The following is an 18,809-nucleotide window of genomic DNA, read 5'->3' on the forward strand; positions in this document are numbered from 1 at the left end:
TGATATCATGTGCGATACAAGCAGCCCTGCACCGTGTTTACTTGTGTGTGATATCAAGTGTGATACAAGCAGCCCTGCACAGTGTTTACTTGTTTGTGTGATACAGACAGTCTTGCAGCGTGTTTACTTGTGTGTGACATCAAGTGCGATACAAGCAGCCCAGCAGCGTGTTTACTTGTGTGTGATATCAAGTGTGATACAAGCAGTCCTGCAGCGTTTTTACTTGTGTGTGATATCATGTGCGATACAAGCACCCCTACAGCGTGTTTACTTGTGTGTGATATCATGTGCGATACAAGCAGCCCTGCAGCGTGTTTACTTGTGTGTGTTATCAAGTGTGATACAAGCATTCCTGCAGCATATTTACTTGTCTGTGATATCATGTGCGATACAAGCAGTCCTGCAGCGTGTTTACTTGTGTGTGATATCATGTGTGATACAAGCAGCCCTGCACCGTGTTTACTTGTGTGTGATATCAAGTGTGATATAAGCAGCCCCGCAAAGTGTTTACTTGTGTGTAACATCAAGTGTGATACAAGCAGTCCTGCAGCATATTTACTTGTGTGTGATATCATGTGCGATACAAGCAGCCCTGCGCCGTGTTTACTTGTGTGTGATATCAAGTGTGATACAAGCAGCCCTGCACAGTGTTTACTTGTTTGTGTGATACAGACAGTCTTGCAGCGTGTTTACTTGTGTGTGATATCAAGTGCGATACAAGCAGCCCTGCAGCGTGTTTACTTGTGTGTGATATCAAGTGTGATACAAGCAGTCCTGCAGCGTTTTTACTTGTGTGTGATATCATGTGCGATACGAGCAGCCCTGCAGCGTGTTTACTTGTGTGTGATATCATGTGCGATACAAGCAGTCCTGCAGCGTGTTTACTTGTGTGTGATATCATGTGCGATACAAGCAGTCCTGCAGCGTGTTTAAACTAACTGTAGCCTTGAATATGTCAATAATTCATAACAGCATTGATTTTGATTCATTATTATTTTTTGAGCAAATACAGTTAAAAAAAATAAAAATAACGACACTAAAATCCTCGAGAACTCAAAAGGGCCTCGTCATAAAAGTGTCAAAAATAAGTCAACTTAAGTCCGTGGATAATTAGTTTTTTATTGTGTTTATTTGTTTGTTTTATGCCCTTTTGTCATAGAAAACATGTTTCTTATATGACAAACACACAAAATGGGCAATATTTCCACCCTTAAAATAATATAAGTAGACAATTTAATGTGAATTAAATGAAGCCTTAAATATGGCAATAATTCCTAACATTGATTTTGATGCATTATTATTTTTCGAGCGATGATAGTTTTGAATACATTTGAACTTTGAGTTGTTGGAGTCAACATTGCAACTTTTTCATTTTACATTTCACCTCTATGCTCTTTTATTACACTTTTTTATGTTGTATTTTTTTTGTAATGGTATTTTTTTTTAAATTAGCAGGGGCCCCTAAATGGCCCCCGGGCCCCACTTTGGACACCTCTGCCCTACTGTTTATTTTGTCTTCCATTCCTCCTGCAGCTTGTGCCTCGTCAGTATTTCTCTTGCTCGCCTCTCTTTTCCCATTTTCAGTCTGCAGATATCGTGTGTGTGTGTGTGTGTGTGTGTGTGTGTGTGTGTGTATGTGTGTGTGTGTGTGTGTGTGTGTGTGTGTGTTTGTATTTCTACCCTACTTGAGACATCAACAAGGAAAAGTAGCTGCCATATAAGGAGTTGGGAACAAGTTAGGATATAAATCATTGTCCCAATACAGAAAACCAAATACTAGAATCCGTGAACATTGCTCCAAAGTCAGGATTTTTGTGTTTATTTAAAGTGCGTACGAAAGTTAACATTTACAGGTGCAAAAGCAGCAATATATGATAAAACAAGATGGCAGCTAAAGAAGGACTTCCCTATTCATCCCCCCAAAAAACCCGGGCAGGTAAATGGCTGATTTAACCACTTCCGGTGCTGACGTAAGACAAGCCATATGTGACCATAAAATGAAGAAATACACTACGCTACTAAGACTATAGTGGCTATTAACAGTTAGCTTCTACAGCTGGGTTGCCCAAAGTGCGGCACAGGTGCCATTTGTGGTCCAGGACTCCTTTGTCATCGGCCTTAAGTACATTAAAAAAAAAAAAAAAAAAAAAAAATAGAGATCTCGTTTGCACCCCCTGGTGGTGACATCTATCAAAATGAGGGTGGTCCCGAAAAGGAGGGATTTTTAACATTGACTGTGTGTCGCTTTTAAAAGTGTTCCCTCTTTGGTCAACATATGAAATAACAAGTGTGTGTAAGAAATTGAAATACACCCCCTTTGGCCAAAACTTAAAAAATATATTTAAATATATATGTAAATAAAGTCATACTGTAGTAACTTGAAGTAAATAATGAAGATTGAAAAACAATTACAAACAAAAAAATAAACAAATAAAAAAAATTGAATTCCCAAACGTTTATAGAGTGTTGTTAAAATGAAAGGTGATGTAACACAGTGGTGAACATGCCCTTTCCCAACTACTTTGCCACATGTTGCAGCCATGAAATTCTAATTTAGTTATTATTTGCAAAAAAAAAACAAAGTTTATAAGTTGGAACATCAAATATATTGTCTTTGTAGTGCATTCAATTAAATATGGCTTGAAAATGATTTGCAAATCATTGTATTCTGTTTAGATTTACATCTTACATAATTTCCCAACTCATATGGAAACGGGGTTTGTAGTTTACAACATTTTTCTCAGGTCTCAAGAAGGTCAGAAGTACACAAATGTGTGTGTGTGTGCGTGTGTGTGTGTGTGTGTGTGTGTGTGTGTGTGTGTGTGTGTGTGTGTGTTTACTAGTTTACAACGCCCCTCGGCTCCTTCCCCTCTTAATTTAGTCTTCCGGCGTCCTTCTCCATGACTCTCATCCTTGCCTGAGTCAGTGGAGCTTGAAGCCATGATTGTAGTGTTGAGCATTACAGTTGGAAAATGCAAGGCAGGTGAAATTCTCCCAACGACGCCCTCCACCCCTTCACACACCCCCTCCACCCTCCACCCTCCACTTCTCCACCCCTCAGAGCTTCGATTTTACCGCTGATGTTTTTTTTTTTCCCTCCCCACTCCTGCCTTCCTCCCGCCGTCTTATTCATGAATTCAGAGCATCATTTCGACCCATCGAACGCAAATATCGTTTATCTCCCGTCCTTGGCTTTCCCTTCTCACAGGAATGACTTTTGTTTTCCCACCTCTGATTGCGTCTCCCTGGCCTCTGCGTTGCCTCCATCTTGTTCCCAGTAACATTTTGACACGTTTGGACTTTGTCGGCCGTGTTTTCCCTCCGGTGGTTTTGATCTTTGATTCGCCTTCACATCACTGACTGTGTCATTCCTCTTTTCCTTCTTCTTTCGTCTTTTCATTTACCATTACCGTATTTTACCAACTGTATAGGCCGCACCCACTACATTTTAGAATTACAAAATATTTTCCATATATAAGCCTCACTGGACTATAAGCCGCATATACAAACATACAGAGGGGCAAAAAAGTATATAGTCAGCCACCGATTGTGCAAGTTCTCCCACTTAAAATGATGACAGAGGTCTGTAATTTTCATCATAGGTACACTTCAACTGTGAGAGACAGAATGTGAAAAAAAATCCAGGAATTCACATTGTAGGAATTTTAAAAAATGTATTTGTAAATGATGGTGGAAAATAAGTATTTGATCAACCATTCGAGTTGAGTTTATACCAAAATGGATACATGGATGATACAGCAGAGGATTGGGAGAATGTCATGTGGTCAGATGAAACCAAAATAGAACTTTTTGGTATAAACTCAACTCGTCGTGTTTGGAGGAAGAATAATACTGAGTTGCATCCCAAGAACACCATACCTACTGTGAAGTATGGGGGTGGAAACATCATGCTTTGGGGCTGTTTTTCTGCTAAGGGGACAGGACGATTGATCCGTGTTAAGGAAAGAATGAATGGGGCTATGTATCGTGAGATTTTGAGCCAAAACCTCCTTCCATCATTGAGAGCTTTGAATGGTTGACCAAATACTTATTTTCCACCATAATTTATAGATAAATTCTTTAAAATTCCTACAATGTGAATTCCTGGATTTTTTTTTCACATTCTGTCTCTCACAGTTGAAGTGTACCTATGATGAAAATTACAGACCTCTGTCATCATTTTATGTGGGAGAACTTGCACAATCGATGGCTGACTAAATACTTTTTTGCCCCACTGTATATATATATTTATATATATATATATTTATATATATATATATATACACACATACATATACATATATACACACATACATATACATATATACACACACACATACATATACATATATACACACACATATCTATATATATATATATATATATAGATATGTGTGTATGTATATATATATATATATGTGTGTGTGTGTGTGTGTATATATATATATATATATATATATATATATATAATTTCACATGTAAAATACTTCCCTGTAGTCTGTATAACATACTTTATAATGGTAGTTATTTCATCCAAATGTTGAATACAGTTTATTTTAAAAAACATTTTGTGGCCATATTGTGAAGAATAAAAACATTGGACTTGTTGTGTATCCAGCAATTACATTTTGTAGCTGCTGGATGACATAAAGGAGTGATGTTATGATTTGTTTTATATTTAAAATACTTCTTTGTGGTCTAAAAAAAAACATGTAATTGTTGTTCTTTGGTCAGAATGTTGTACAGACTTTGTTTTACGTACCATCTTGTTAAGAATAAATAGCTGAAGCACTGCACTCCGATTCAACTTAAAGAAAGCATAAGTCCATTCAATACGGTAAAAAGGAAATCGGTTGTTGTTTTTCATTGCTGCCCTTTTTCTCTCTTTGACTCATTTCACTTGGTCAAAGCTTTTCTAACATGAAACACTACAAAACGATACAATCATGACTGATTGCTGCTGATATCGAATTGGGCCGTATCGATATCGGAAGTCCCGTTCAGTCTGGCCTGTGAGACGTCACTAGTTTAGCAAGGAATCTGGCTAGCTAACTTGTCTTCAAATACCTGACAGTGAAATTGCTTCAAGTCGGCCGTCATCTTGTAGACACCATAAGTGATTCAGGTTAATGACCATGAATCGAACTTTGTCACGTCCAATTTTATACATGACCCAATCCTGACAACCTTCCCCGGTCACGGTGCAAATAAACCAAGGCAAAAACTCAACAGAACCAGCTCACTGCACTTTGTGGATTTAAAAAAAAATGTACAAGCACCAAATCATCATTTAGAACAGGGGTCACCAACCTTTTTTTTGATACCAAGAGCTACTTCTTGGGTACTGATTAATGCGAAGGGCTACCAGTTTGATACACACTTAAATAAATTGCCAGAAATAACCAATTTGCTCAATTTACCTTTAATAAATAAATCTATATATATTTTAAAAAATGGGTATTTCTGTCTGTCATTCCGTTGTACATTTTTTTTTCCTTTTACGGAAGGTTTTTTGTAGAGAATAAATGATTAAAAAAAACATTTAATTGAATGGTTAAAAAGAGGAGAAAACACGTAAAAAATTAAAATTACATTTTGAAACATATTTTATCTTCAATTTCGACTCTTTAAAATTCAAAATTCAACAGAAAAAAGGAAGAGAAAAACTAGCTAATTCAAATCTTTTAGAAAAAATTGAAAAAATAATTTATGGAAAATCATTAGTTATTTTTCCTGATTAAGATTAATTTTAGAATTTTCATGACATGTTTTAAATAGATTAAAATCCAATCTGCACTTTGTTAGAATTTATAACAAATTGGATCAAGCTATATTTCTAACAAAGACAAATCATTATTTCTTCTAGATTTTCCAGAAGAAAAATTTTAAAAGAATTTCAAAAGACTTTTTTAGATTTGCCAGAATATTTTTTGGGAATTTTAATCCTAATAAATTTGAAGAAATATTTCACAAATATTCTTCGTAAAAAAAAACAGAAGCTAAAATGAAGATTTAAATTAAAATGAATAAGCGGCAGAAAATGGATGGATGGATGGATGTATTTATTAGTCTTTACAATAAAAAAATAAAAAAATACTTGAACATTGATTTAAATTGTCAGGAAAAATCCTAAAATCATTTTTTAAGTTTGCATTTTTTCTCTAAAATTGTCTTTCTGCAAGTTATAAGAAGCAAAGTAAAAAAAATAAATGAATTTTTATTTAAACGAGTGAAAACCAAGTCTTTAAAATATTTTCTTGTATTTTCAAATTCTATTTGAGTTTTGTCTCCCTTTAGAATTAAAAATGTCGAGCAAAGCGAGACCAGCTTGCTAGTAAATAAAAAAAAATAAAAAAAAATAAAGGCAGCTCACTGGTAAGTGCTGCTATTTGAGCTATTTTTTAGAACAGGCCAGCGGGCGTCTCATCTGGTCCTTACGGGCTACCTGGTGCACCGCGTTGGTGACCCCTGGTTTAGAATGACACCGGATTAAATCCAATGCAATGCATGATGGGAAAAATACCAAACACTCTCCCCAGGAAGGCTGATGCACCTTCCATCCAGCTTCCCCAACGTGCCGAGTCACTTTAATTGCATCTCCTCTGTTGGAACTCTCCCGTACCCAAGCTCCTCCCCCTCCAGGCGCGCCTGTTCCTTCAACTCGCTCTCTCTCCATGCCTCCCCCCCCTGTCCCCTCCTTATCTCACTAGCTTGTATGTGTGTCTTCCCCCCCCCCCCGCACCCGCCCGCCCTCTCCCGCCCTCCTTTCCAGGTCCGCCTGCTGTACTGCTCCCAGGAGGAGGCCGAGCTGGTGTTCCGGGCGGCCTGGGCGGCCGGCCAGGCGGGGGCCTCGCACATGTGGTTCGCCGTAGGGCCGGCTCTCTCGGGCCTGAGCATGGAGAGCCTGCCGAGGGCGCTGTTCGCCGTGCGGCCCCAGGGGTGGCGGGACGAGCCCCGCCGAAGGATCGCCAAGGGCGTGTCGGTGCTGACTCACGGGGCGGTGGCCATGCGCAAGGACTACGGGACCACGGGCGGGCCCAACTTTGTCACCAACTGCATGACGGACGCCAACCAGACCCAGAGGCTGCGGGGAAGGATGAAGTGAGGGACGGGACGACGGTCGGGTGTTGTCGACAGGATTTTGTTCATGCAAAACAGACACCGCTCGGTCACGTGACCCCGGCATCTGTAGCGGGCGGAGCGCGCCTCATGAATATTAATAAAGCGGCTGCAATGTATTCCTCCTTGGCTGTGCAAACACTCAGGTCCGCCGAGTTATCATCGTCCACGCTCCTTTTCCATGCCAGTCCTTTAGAAATATGCTAAACGTTGAAAAGATACGGCCAGGACGCAAAGATGTTCATTGAAGAGCTGCTTTGATATCACGTTTGTGAGTGGAAAGTCAAATACAAACCCCGTTTCCATATGAGTTGAGAAATTGTGTTAGATGTAAATATAAACAGAATACAAATCCTTTTCAACCCATATTCAATTGAATATGCTACAAAGACAACATATTTGATGTTCAAACTCATAATCTTTATTTTTTTTTTGCAAATAATAATACAGTTAGAATTTCATGTAGTTGGGAAAGGGCATGTTCACCACTGTGTTACATCACCTTTTCTTTTAACAACACTCAATAAACGTTTGGGAACTGAGGAAACTATTGTTGAAGTTTTGAAAGTGGAATTCTTTCCCATTCTTGTTTTATGTAGAGCTTCAGTCCTTCAACAGTCCGGGGTCTTGTTGTCGTATTTTACGCTTCATAACGCGCCACACATTTTCAATGGGAGACATGTCTTGACTTTTACTACGAAGCCACACTGTTGTAACATGTGGCTTGGCATTGTTTTGCTGAAATAAGCAGGGGCGTCCATGATAACGTTGCTTGGATGACAACATATGTTGCTCCAAAACCTGTATGTACCTTTCAGCATTAATGGTGCCTTCACAGATGTGTAAGTTACCTATGCCTTGGGCACTAATACACCCCCATACCATCACAGATGCTGGCTTTTGAACGTTGCGCCTATAACAATCCGGATGGTTATTTTCCTCTTTGTTCCGGAGGACACCACGTCCACAGTTTCCAAATTTAATTTGAAACGTGGACTCGTCAGACCACAGAACACTTTTCCACTTTGCATCAGTCCATCTTAAAGGAGCTCGGGCCCAGCCAAGCTGGCGGCGTTCCTGCGTGTTGTTGATAAATGGTTTTCGCTTTGCATAGTAGAGTTTTAACTTGCAGTTACAGATGTAGCGACCAACTGTAGTTACTGACAGTGGTTTTATGTAGTGTTCCTGAGCCCATGTGGTGATATCCTTTACACACTGATGTCGGTTTTTGATGCTGTACTTTCTGAGGGATCAAAGGTCTGTAATATTATCGCTTACGTGCAGTGATTTCTCCAGATTCTCTAAACTTTTGATGATTTTACAGACCGTAGATGGTAAAATCCCTAAATTCCTTGCAATAGCTCGTTGAGAATTGTTGTTCTTAAGCTGTTTGACAATTTGCTTACAAATTTGTGACCCTCACCCCATCCTTGTTTGTGAATTATTTAGCATTTCATGGAAGCTGATTTTATAGCCAATCATGGCACCCACCTGTTCCCAATTAGCCTGCACACCTGTGGGACATTTCAAATAAGTGTTTGATGAGCATTCCTCAACTTTATCTGTATTTATTGCCACCTCTCCCAACTTCTTTGTCACGTGTTGCTGGCATCAAATTCTAAAGTTAATGATTATTTGCAACAAAAAAATGTTTTATCAGTTTGAACATCAAATATGTTGTCTTTGTAGCATATTCAACTGAATATGGGTTGAAAATGATCTGCAAATCATTGCATTCTGTTTATATTTACATCTAACGCAATTTGGAAACGGGGTTTGTATATGCAGACAAAAACCGCCAACGTCCGATTAGGGCGGTGACAAAAAATATCTTAAATGAGAATCGAGATTTTTTTTATTTATTCAGATTCGAAATCGGTTCATTATTTGCAAAAATTTGAGAAAAGGGGACCCGGCAGGCAGCGGACATTGAAACAATGTTGAAAACTTGTTGATTTTAGGTCCCGACGTTGAATTTATTGTTGAAACAACATGCTTTTTGACGACGTTTGATCAATGTCAGCTTCTGACGTTGATTTGACCGTTGGATTTTGGTCATGGCTCGACCAATAGTCCACAACACAAATACAACGTTGAAACAACATGCTTCTTGACAACGTTTAATCAATGTTGGGTTATGACGTTGATTTGACCATTGGAATTTGGTCATTTCCCAACCAAAAACATTGATCCAACTTTAGACATCAATGTTGTCTCAATTTACGACATTATTTTTGACAACGTTTGATCAATGTTGGGTTTTGATGTTGATTTGACCGTAGGATTTTGGTCATAGCCCAACCAATATTCCACAACATAAATATAACGTTGAAACAACATGCTTTTTGATGATGTTTAATCAATGTTGGGTTCTGACGTTGATCTGACCATTGACATTTTCCCAACCAATATTCCACAACACAAATACAACGTTGAAACAACATGCTTTTTGACAACGTTTAATCAATGTTGGGTTCTGACATGAAACATCAATGTTTTCTCAATTTACAACATGCTTTTTGGCGACGTTTGATCAATGTCAGCTTCTGATGTTGATTTGACCGTTGAATTTTGGTCATAGCTCAACCGATATTCCACAACACAAATACTACGTTGAAACGACATGCTTCTCGACGACGTTTAATCAATGTTGGGTTCCGATGTCGATTTGACTATTGAATTGTGGTCATTTCCCAACCAAGAACGTTGATCCAATGTTAGACATCAATGTTGTCTCAATTTACGACATGCTTTTTGACAACGTTTGATCAATATCAGCTTCTGACGTTGATTTGACCGTTGGATTTTGGTCATAGTTCTACCAATATTCCACAACACAAATACGACGTTGAAACAACATGCCTCTTGACGGGTTCTAACGTTGATTTGACCATTAAAATTTGGTCATTTTCCCACCCAACACAACATTAGACATCAATGTTGTCTCAATTTACAAAATGCTTTTGACGACGTTTGATCAATGTCGGGTTCTGATGCTGATTTGACCGTTGGATTTTGGTCTTAGCTCAACCAATATTCCACAACACAAATACAACGTTGAAACAACATGCCTCTTGACAACGTTTAATCAGTGTTGGGTTCTGACGTGTATTGACTGATGAAATTTGGCCATTCCCCAACCATTATTCCACAACACAAATACAACGTTGAAACAACATGCCTCTTGACGGGTTGTAACGTTGACTTGACCATTGAAATTTGGTCATTTTCCCACCCAACACAACATTAGACATCAATGTTGTCTCAATTTACAAAATGCTTTTGACGACGTTTGATCAATGTCAGGTTCTGATGTTGATTTGACCGTTGGATTTTGGTCATATCTCGACCAATATCCCACAACACAAATACAAAGTTGTAACAACATGCTTCTTGACAACGTTTAATCAATTTTGGGTTCTGACGTTGATTTGACCATTGGAATTTGGTCATTTCCCAACCAAGAACGTTGATCCAACGTTAGACATCAATGTTGTCTCAATTTACGACATGATTTTTGACGACGTTTAATCAATGTTGGGTTCTGACTTTGATCTGACCATTGAATATTTCCCAACTAATATTCCACAACACAAATACAACTTTGAAACAACATGCCTCTTGACAACGTTTAATCAATGTTGGGTTCTGACATGAAACATCAATGTTGTCTCAATTTACATCATGCTTTTTGGCAATATTTGATCAATGTCAGCTTCTGATGTTGTTTTGACCGTTGGATTTTGGTCATAGCTCGACCAATATTCCACAACACAAATACAACGTTGAAAACACATGCCTCTTGACGGGTTCTAACGTTGATTTGACCATTGAAATTTGGTCATTTTCCCACCCAACACAACATTAGACATCAATGTTGTCTCAATTTACAAAATGCTTTTGACGACGTTTGATCAATGTCAGGTTCTGATGTTGATTTGACCGTTGGATTTTGGTCATATCTCGACCAATATCCCACAACACAAATACAAAGTTGTAACAACATGCTTCTTGACAACGTTTAATCAATTTTGGGTTCTGACGTTGATTTGACCATTGGAATTTGGTCATTTCCCAACCAAGAACATTGATCCAACGTTAGACATCAATATTGTCTCAATTTACGACATGATTTTTGACGACGTTTAATCAATGTTGGGTTCTGACTTTGATCTGACCATTGAATATTTCCCAACCAATATTCCACAACACAAATACAACGTTGAAACAACATGCCTCTTGACAACGTTTAATCAATGTTGGGTTCTGACATGAAACATCAATGTTTTCTCAATTTACATCATGCTTTTTGGCAATATTTGATCAATGTCAGCTTCTGATGTTGATTTGACCGTTGGATTTTGGTCATAGCTCGACCAATATTCCACAACACAAATACAACGTTGAAACAACATGCTTCTTGACAACGTTTAATCAATGTTGGGTTAATGACGTTGATTTGACCATTGAAATTTGATCACTTCCCAACCAAGAACATTGATCCAACGTTAGACATCAATGTTGTCTCAATTTACGACATGCTTTTTGACAACGTTTGATCAATGTTGGGTTTTGACGTTGATTTGACCGTTGATTTTGGTCATAGCTCAACTAATATTCCACAACACAAATACAACGTTGAAACAACCTGCTTTTTGACAACGTTTAATCAATGTTGGGTTCTGACTTTGATCTGACCATTGAAATTTTCCCAACCAATATTCCACAACACAAATACAACGTTGAAACAGCATTCCTCTTGACAACGTTTAATCAATGTTGGGTTCTGACATGAAACATCAATGTTGTCTCAATTTACAACATGCTTTTTGGATATGTTTGATCCATGTCAGCTTCTGACCTTGATTTGACCGTTAAGTTTTGGTCATAGCCCAATCGATTTTCTACAACACAAATGCAACGTTGAAACAACATGATCCTTGATGACATTTAATCAATGTAGAAAATGGATGGATGGGTTATGACGTTGATTTGACCATTGAAATTTGGTCATTTCCCAACCAAGAACGTTGATCCAACGTTAGACATCAATGTTGTCTCAATTTACGACATGCTTTTTGACAACGTTTGATCAATGTTTGGTTTTGATGTTGATTAGACCGTTGGATTTTGGTCATAGCTCAACCAATATTCCACAACACAAATACAACGTTGAAACAACATGCCTCTTGACAACGTTTAATCAGTGTTGGGTTCAGACGAGTATTGACTGTTGAAATTTGGTCATTCCCCAACCAATATTCCACAACACGAATACAACGTTGAAAACACATGCCTCTTGCCGGGTTCTAACGTTGATTTGACCATTGAAATTTGGTCATTTTCCCACCCAACACAACATTAGACATCAATGTTGTCTCAATTTACAAAATGCTTTTGACGAAGTTTGATCAATTTCGGGTTCTGATGTTGATTTGACCGTTGGATTTTGGTCATAGCTCAACCAATATTTCACAACACAAATACAACGTTGAAACAACATGCTCCTTGACAACGTTTGATCAATGTTGGGTTATGAAGTAGATTTGACCATTGAAATGTGGTCATCTCCCAACCAAGAATGTTGATCCAACGTTAGACATCATTGTTGTCTCAATTTACAACATGCCTTTGACGACGTTTAATCAATGTCAGCTTCTGACGTTGATTTGACCGTTGAATTTTGGTCATAGCTCAACCGATATTCCACAACACAAATACAACGTTGAAACAACATGCTTCTCGACGACAGTTGATCAATGTTGGGTTCCGATGTTGATTTGACCATTGAAATGTGGTCATTTCACAACCAAGAATGTTGATCCGACGTTAGACATCAATGTTGTATCGCTTTACAACATGACTTTGACAACGTTTAATTAATGTCAGCTTCTGACGTTGATTTGACCGTTGGATTTTGGTCATAGCGCAACCAATATTCCACAACACAAATACAACGTTGAAACAACATGCTTCTCGACGACGTTTAATTAATGTTGGGTTCCGATGTCCTCTCTGAGCTGCCACCTTATCGTGGTAGAGGAGTTTGCGTGTCCCAATGATCCTTGGAGCTATGTTGTCCGGGGTCTTTATGCCCCCTGGTAGGGTCTCCCAAGGCAAACAGGTTCTAGGTGAGGGATCAGACAAAGAGCAGCTCGAAGACCTCTATGAAGAAGATAAAACATGGACCCAGATTTCCCTCACCCGGACGCGGGTCACCGGGGCCCCCCTCTGGAGCCAGGCCCGGAGGTGGGGCACGATGGCGAGCGCCTGGTGGCCGGGCCTGTTCCCATGGGGCCCGGCCGGGCACAGCCCAAAGAGGCAACGTGGGTCACCCTCCAATGGGCTCACCACCCATAGCAGGGGCCATAGAGGTCGGGGGCAATGTGAGCTGGGCGGCAGCCGAAGGCAGGGCACTTGGCGGTCCGATCCTCGGCTACAGAAGCTAGCTCTTGGGACGTGGAACGTCACCTCACTGGGGGGGAAAGAGCCTGAGCTAGTGCGCGAAGTGGAGAAGTTCCGGCTGGATATAGTCGGACTCACTTCAACGCACAGCAAGGGCTCTGGAACCACTTCTCTCGAGAGGGACTAGACCCTCTTCCACTCTGGCGTTGCCGACAGTGAGAGGCGACGGGCTGGGGTGGCAATTCTGGTTGCCCCCCGGCTTAAAGCTTGCACGTTGGAGTTCAACCCAGTGGACGAAAGGGTAGCCTCCCTTCGCCTTCAGGTGGGGGGCGGGTCCTGACTGTTGTTTGTGCTTACACACCAAAAGGCAGTTTAGAGTACCCACCCTTTTTGGGTACACTCGAGGGAGTACTGGAAAGTGCTCCCCCGGGTGATTCCCTTGTCCTACTGGGGGACTTCAACGCACATGTTGGCAACGACAGTGAAACCTGGAGAGGCGTGATTGGGAAGAATGGCCACCCGGATCTGAACCAGAGTGGTGTTTTGTTATTGGACTTTTGTGCTCGTCACAATTTGTCCATTACAAACACCATGTTCAAACATAAGGGTGTCCATATGTGCACTTGGCACCAGGACACCCTAGGCCGCAGTTCCATGATCGACTTTGTAGTTGTGTCATCGGATTTGCAGCCTTATGTTTTGGACACTCGAGTGAAGAGAGGGGCGGAGCTTTCTACCGATCACCACCTGGTGGTGAGTTGGCTGCGATGGTGGGGGAGGATGCCGGACCGACCTGGCAGGCCCAAACGCATTGTGAGGGTCTGCTGGGAACGTCTGGCAGAGTCTCCTGTCAGAGAAAGTTTCAATTCCCCCCACCGGAAGAACTTCGAACATGTCACGAGGGAGGTGCTGGACATTGAGTCCGAGTGGACCATGTTCCGCACCTCTATTGTCGAAGCTGCTGATCGGAGCTGTGGCCGCAACGTAGTTGGTGCCTGTCGGGGCGGAAATCCTAAAACCCCTTGGTGGACACCAGCGGTGAGGGATGCCGTCAAGCTGAAGGAGTCCTATTGGGTCCTTTTGGCTCATAGGACTCCGGAGGCAGTGGACAGGTACCGACAGGCCAAGCGGTGTGCGGCTTCAGCGGTCGCTGAGGCAAAAACTCGGACATGGGAGGAGTTCGGGGAGGCCATGGAAAACGACTTCCGGACGGCTTCGAAGCGATTCTGGACCACCGTCCGCCGCCTCAGGAAGGGGAAGCAGTGCACTATCAACACCGTGTATGGTGCGGATGGTGTTCTGCTGACCTCAACTGCGGATGTTGTGGATAGGTGGAAGGAATACTTCGAAGACCTCCTCAATCCCACCAACACGTCTTCTTATGAGGAAGTAGTGCCTGGGGTATCTGTGGTGGACTCTCCTATTTCTGGGGCTGAGGTCGCTGAGGTAGTTAAAAAGCTCCTTGGTGGCAAGGGCCCGGGGGTGGACGAGATCCGCCCGGAGTTCCTTAAGGCTCTGGATGCTGTGGGGCTGTCTTGGTTGACAAGACTCTGCAGCATCGCGTGGACATCGGGGGCGGTACCTGTGGATTGGCAGACTGGGGCGGTGGTTCCTCTCTTTAAGAAGAGGGTCCGGAGGGTATGTTCCAACTATCGTGGGATCACACTCCTCAGCCTTCCCGGTAAGGTTTATTCAGGTGTACTGGAGAGGAGGCTACGCCGGATAGTCGAACCTCGGATTCAGGAGGAACAGTGTGGTTTTCGTCCTGGTCGTGGAACTGTGGACCAGCTCTATACTCTCGGCAGGGTTCTTGAGGGTGCATGGGAGTTTGCCCAACCAGTCTACATGTGCTTTGTGGACTTGGAGAAGGCATTCGACCGTGTCCCTCGGGAAGTCCTGTGGGGAGTGCTTAGAGAGTATGGGGTATCGGACTGTTATTGTGGCGGTCCGCTCCCTGTACGATCAGTGCCAGAGCTTGGTCCGCATTGCCGGCAGTAAGTCGAACACATTTCCAGTGAGGGTTGGACTCCGCCAAGGCTGTCCTTTGTCACCGATTCTGTTCACAACTTTTATGGACAGAATTTCTTGGCGCAGTCAATGCGTTGAGGGGTTCCGGTTTGGTGACCGCAGGATTAGGTCTCTGCTTTTTGCAGATGATGTTGCCCTGATGGCTTCATCTGACCAGGATCTTCAGCTCTCACTGGATCGGTTTGCAGCCGAGCGTGAAGCGACCGGAATGGGAATCAGCACCTCCAAGTCCGAGTCCATGGTTCTCGCCCGGAAAAGGGTGGAGTGCCATCTCCGGGTTGGGGAGGAGCCCCTGCCCCAAGTGGAGGAGTTCAAGTACCTAGGAGTCTTGTTCACAAGTGGGGGAAGAGTGGATCGTGAGATCGACAGGCAGATCGGTGCGGCGTCTTCAGTAATGCGGACGTTGTACCGATCCGTTGTGGTGAAGAAGGAGCTGAGCCGGAAGGCAGAGCTCTCAATTTACCGGTCGATCTGCGTTCCCATCCTCACCTATGGTCATGAGCTTTGGGTCATGACCGAAAGGATAAGATCACGGGTACAAGCGGCCGAAATGAGTTTCCTCCGCCGTGTGGCGGGGCTCTCCCTTAGAGATAGGGTGAGAAGCTCTGCCATCCGGGAGGAGCTCAAAGTAAAGCCGCTGCTCCTCCACATCGAGAGGAGCCAGATGAGGTGGTTCGGGCATCTGGTCAGGATGCCACCCGAACGCCTCTCTAGGGAGGTGTTCAGGGCACGTCCAACCGGTAGGAAGCCACGGGGAAGACCCAGGACACGTTGGGAAGACTATGTCTCTCGGCTGGCCTGGGAACGCCTCGGGATCCCCCGGGAAGAGCTAGACGAAGTGGCTGGGGAAAGGGAAGTCTGGGTTTCCCTGCTTAGGCTGTTGCCCCCGCGACCCGACCTCGGATAAGCGGAAGAAGATGGATGGATGGATGGATGGGTTCCGATGTCGATATGACCGTAGATTTTGGTCATAGCTCAACCAAGAACATTGATCCAACGTTAGACATCAATGTTGTCCCAATTTACGACATAATTTTTGGCAACATTTGATCAATGTCAGCTTCTGACGTTGATTTGACTGTTGAATTTTGGTCATAGCTCAACCGATATTCCACAACAAAAATACAACGTTGAAACAACATGCTTCTCGGCGACGTTTAATCAATGTTGGGTTCCGATGTCGATTTGACCGTAGATTTTGGTCATAGCTCAACCAAGAACATTGATCCAACGTTAGACATCAATGTTGTCTCAATTTACGACATGCTTTTTGGCAACGTTTGATCAATGTCAGCTTCTGATGTTGATTTGACCATTGAATTTTGGTCACAGCTCAACCGATATTCCACAACACAAATACAACGTTGAAACAACATGCTTCTCGACGACGTTTAATCAACGCTGGGTTCCGATGTCGATTTGACTATTGAATTGTGGTCATTTCCAAACCAAAATTGTTGATCCAACGTTAGACATCAATGTTGTCTCAATTTACAACATGCCTTTGACGACGTTTGATCAATGTCAGCTTCTGACGTTGATTTGACCGTTGGATTTTGGTCGTAGCGCAACCAGTATTCCACAACAAAAATACAACGTTGAAAAAACATGCATTTTCACGACGTTTAATCAATGTTGGGTTCTGACATGAGACATCAATGTTGTCTCAATTTACAACATTCTTTTTGACGACGTTTGATTAATATCGGGTTCTGACATTGATTTGACCGTTCTCAAACTCTGCTCTCATGAAACGTCTCTTTATGCATAACTTACTTTTCTTTGTGGTTAATACCATTTTTTTTTAAACACTGATTTGGTTAGTAATTCAATTAATACAAAGTAACTGTAATGTGAGATTTTGATGCATTCACTGGACAGTGAAATAGTTTGTAATCTTTCCGTCTCCACGCAGGTACTTCAGCAACATCACGCTCGGGGGCCGGGATTTCTCCTTCGACAGCGACGGCTACCTGGCTAAGCCTTTCCTGGACGTCATTTCCTGGACACCCGGGAAAGGGTGGGAAGACGTAAGGACCTGATATCAGTTTGTTGTTGTGATGATATTAACGGAAGTGTGTTGAACAGTTCCAAGGTCTAAACATTCAGGACATGCTAGCGTGCTAACAATTAGCCTACTAAAATTGTGGCTATTTTACTGATGACATACATATACAAGACATAGTAAAGGACCATTATAGTCTTTCTTCAACTACCAAAAACTAACAAAGTCTGTTATTGAGCTTAGACAACATTTATTTCATCCGAACCGTATCTTTTATAACTGACGCAATTTCATGAGAGAAAAACATCATCTTTACGAACTGTCAGGTTCAAACACTGATGACATCTATTAAACAAGACAAAATGCAAGGAATCAAACAGAGACAGAATTCAATTTAGACTCAGATCTGAGGAGAGACATGGCCACTGTACTCTCTGTACACTCCTGCACCACGCTCTGACGAAAAAGGTTTACGTCTCCTCTTTTCTTTTAGATATTCAATGTTTACGCAACAACACATGTCACAAAAGGAATGGGGTGTATGTAAACAGTCATTGTTTCCGGTCACATTAAGGACAAAAGAGGAAGATGACTCGGGCTTGGGTTCGTCCTGGATTCAGCTTCGGCAGGTCTTTGAGGACAATAGATGACCCCTCCCGTCTCATTCCAACGTACACAGCGGAATCTTCCAAGACTTTGCTTGGTGCAACAAAGACAGATCTCATCTGTTCACTGGAAACTCAGAGAGCTGAAAGTTTTTTGATAATTTACATACAATTTTTCTGACACGAACGACCCAGATCTTGATCACCTGATCGGATCATGAGTTTATGCCCTGCTTGCATTATCGAGATAAACGTGACGGATTAAAAGAAAAGACGTGTTCTTCCGGTGCTTTCCGGTGCGGAGACGTGAAGCTGACAGCGAGAACAGAGAGAAGGTCACACGGGTTCACGTGCACGTAAAGTGCAATATTCCTCCGAGCGCCCGAGGCGCGGACAAGATGCCGGATGCACTTTTTGCTGCTGACTATCTGCATTAAAGCCCGGACTCGAAAAAGGTGGCCTCGTTTTTGTTTTTTTTTACTGCGGGACCTTGAACTCACCGCTCATAAACACATTTTAAAGTATTCATCGAGCACCCCCACACTGACCAACATTAAACTTCCGTAGCGTAGTAGGCCCAAGCCATCTTTAAACAAATAAAGAAATATAAATAACACAAAAATGGCTACCACAACCATATTTTCCGG

At 42.0% G+C, this 18,809-nt stretch overlaps 1 protein-coding gene across 3 annotated transcripts in view; it reads left to right on the top strand.

The window, feature by feature from the left end:
• The window catches only part of LOC133561775 (glutamate receptor ionotropic, NMDA 2D), a 189,117-nt gene that overhangs the window by 89,697 nt on the left and 80,611 nt on the right, over positions 1 to 18,809 (top strand). For all 3 annotated transcript variants that reach the window (XM_061915303.1, XM_061915301.1, XM_061915304.1), the window contains 2 exons: positions 6,773 to 7,101; positions 17,468 to 17,582. In XM_061915303.1, the coding sequence (XP_061771287.1) occupies positions 6,773 to 7,101; positions 17,468 to 17,582 (444 nt within the window). The remainder of the gene's footprint in view (positions 1 to 6,772; positions 7,102 to 17,467; positions 17,583 to 18,809) is intronic.

This window comes from Nerophis ophidion, linkage group LG11 (assembly GCF_033978795.1).
Source record: "Nerophis ophidion isolate RoL-2023_Sa linkage group LG11, RoL_Noph_v1.0, whole genome shotgun sequence".
NCBI lineage: Eukaryota > Metazoa > Chordata > Actinopteri > Syngnathiformes > Syngnathidae > Nerophis > Nerophis ophidion.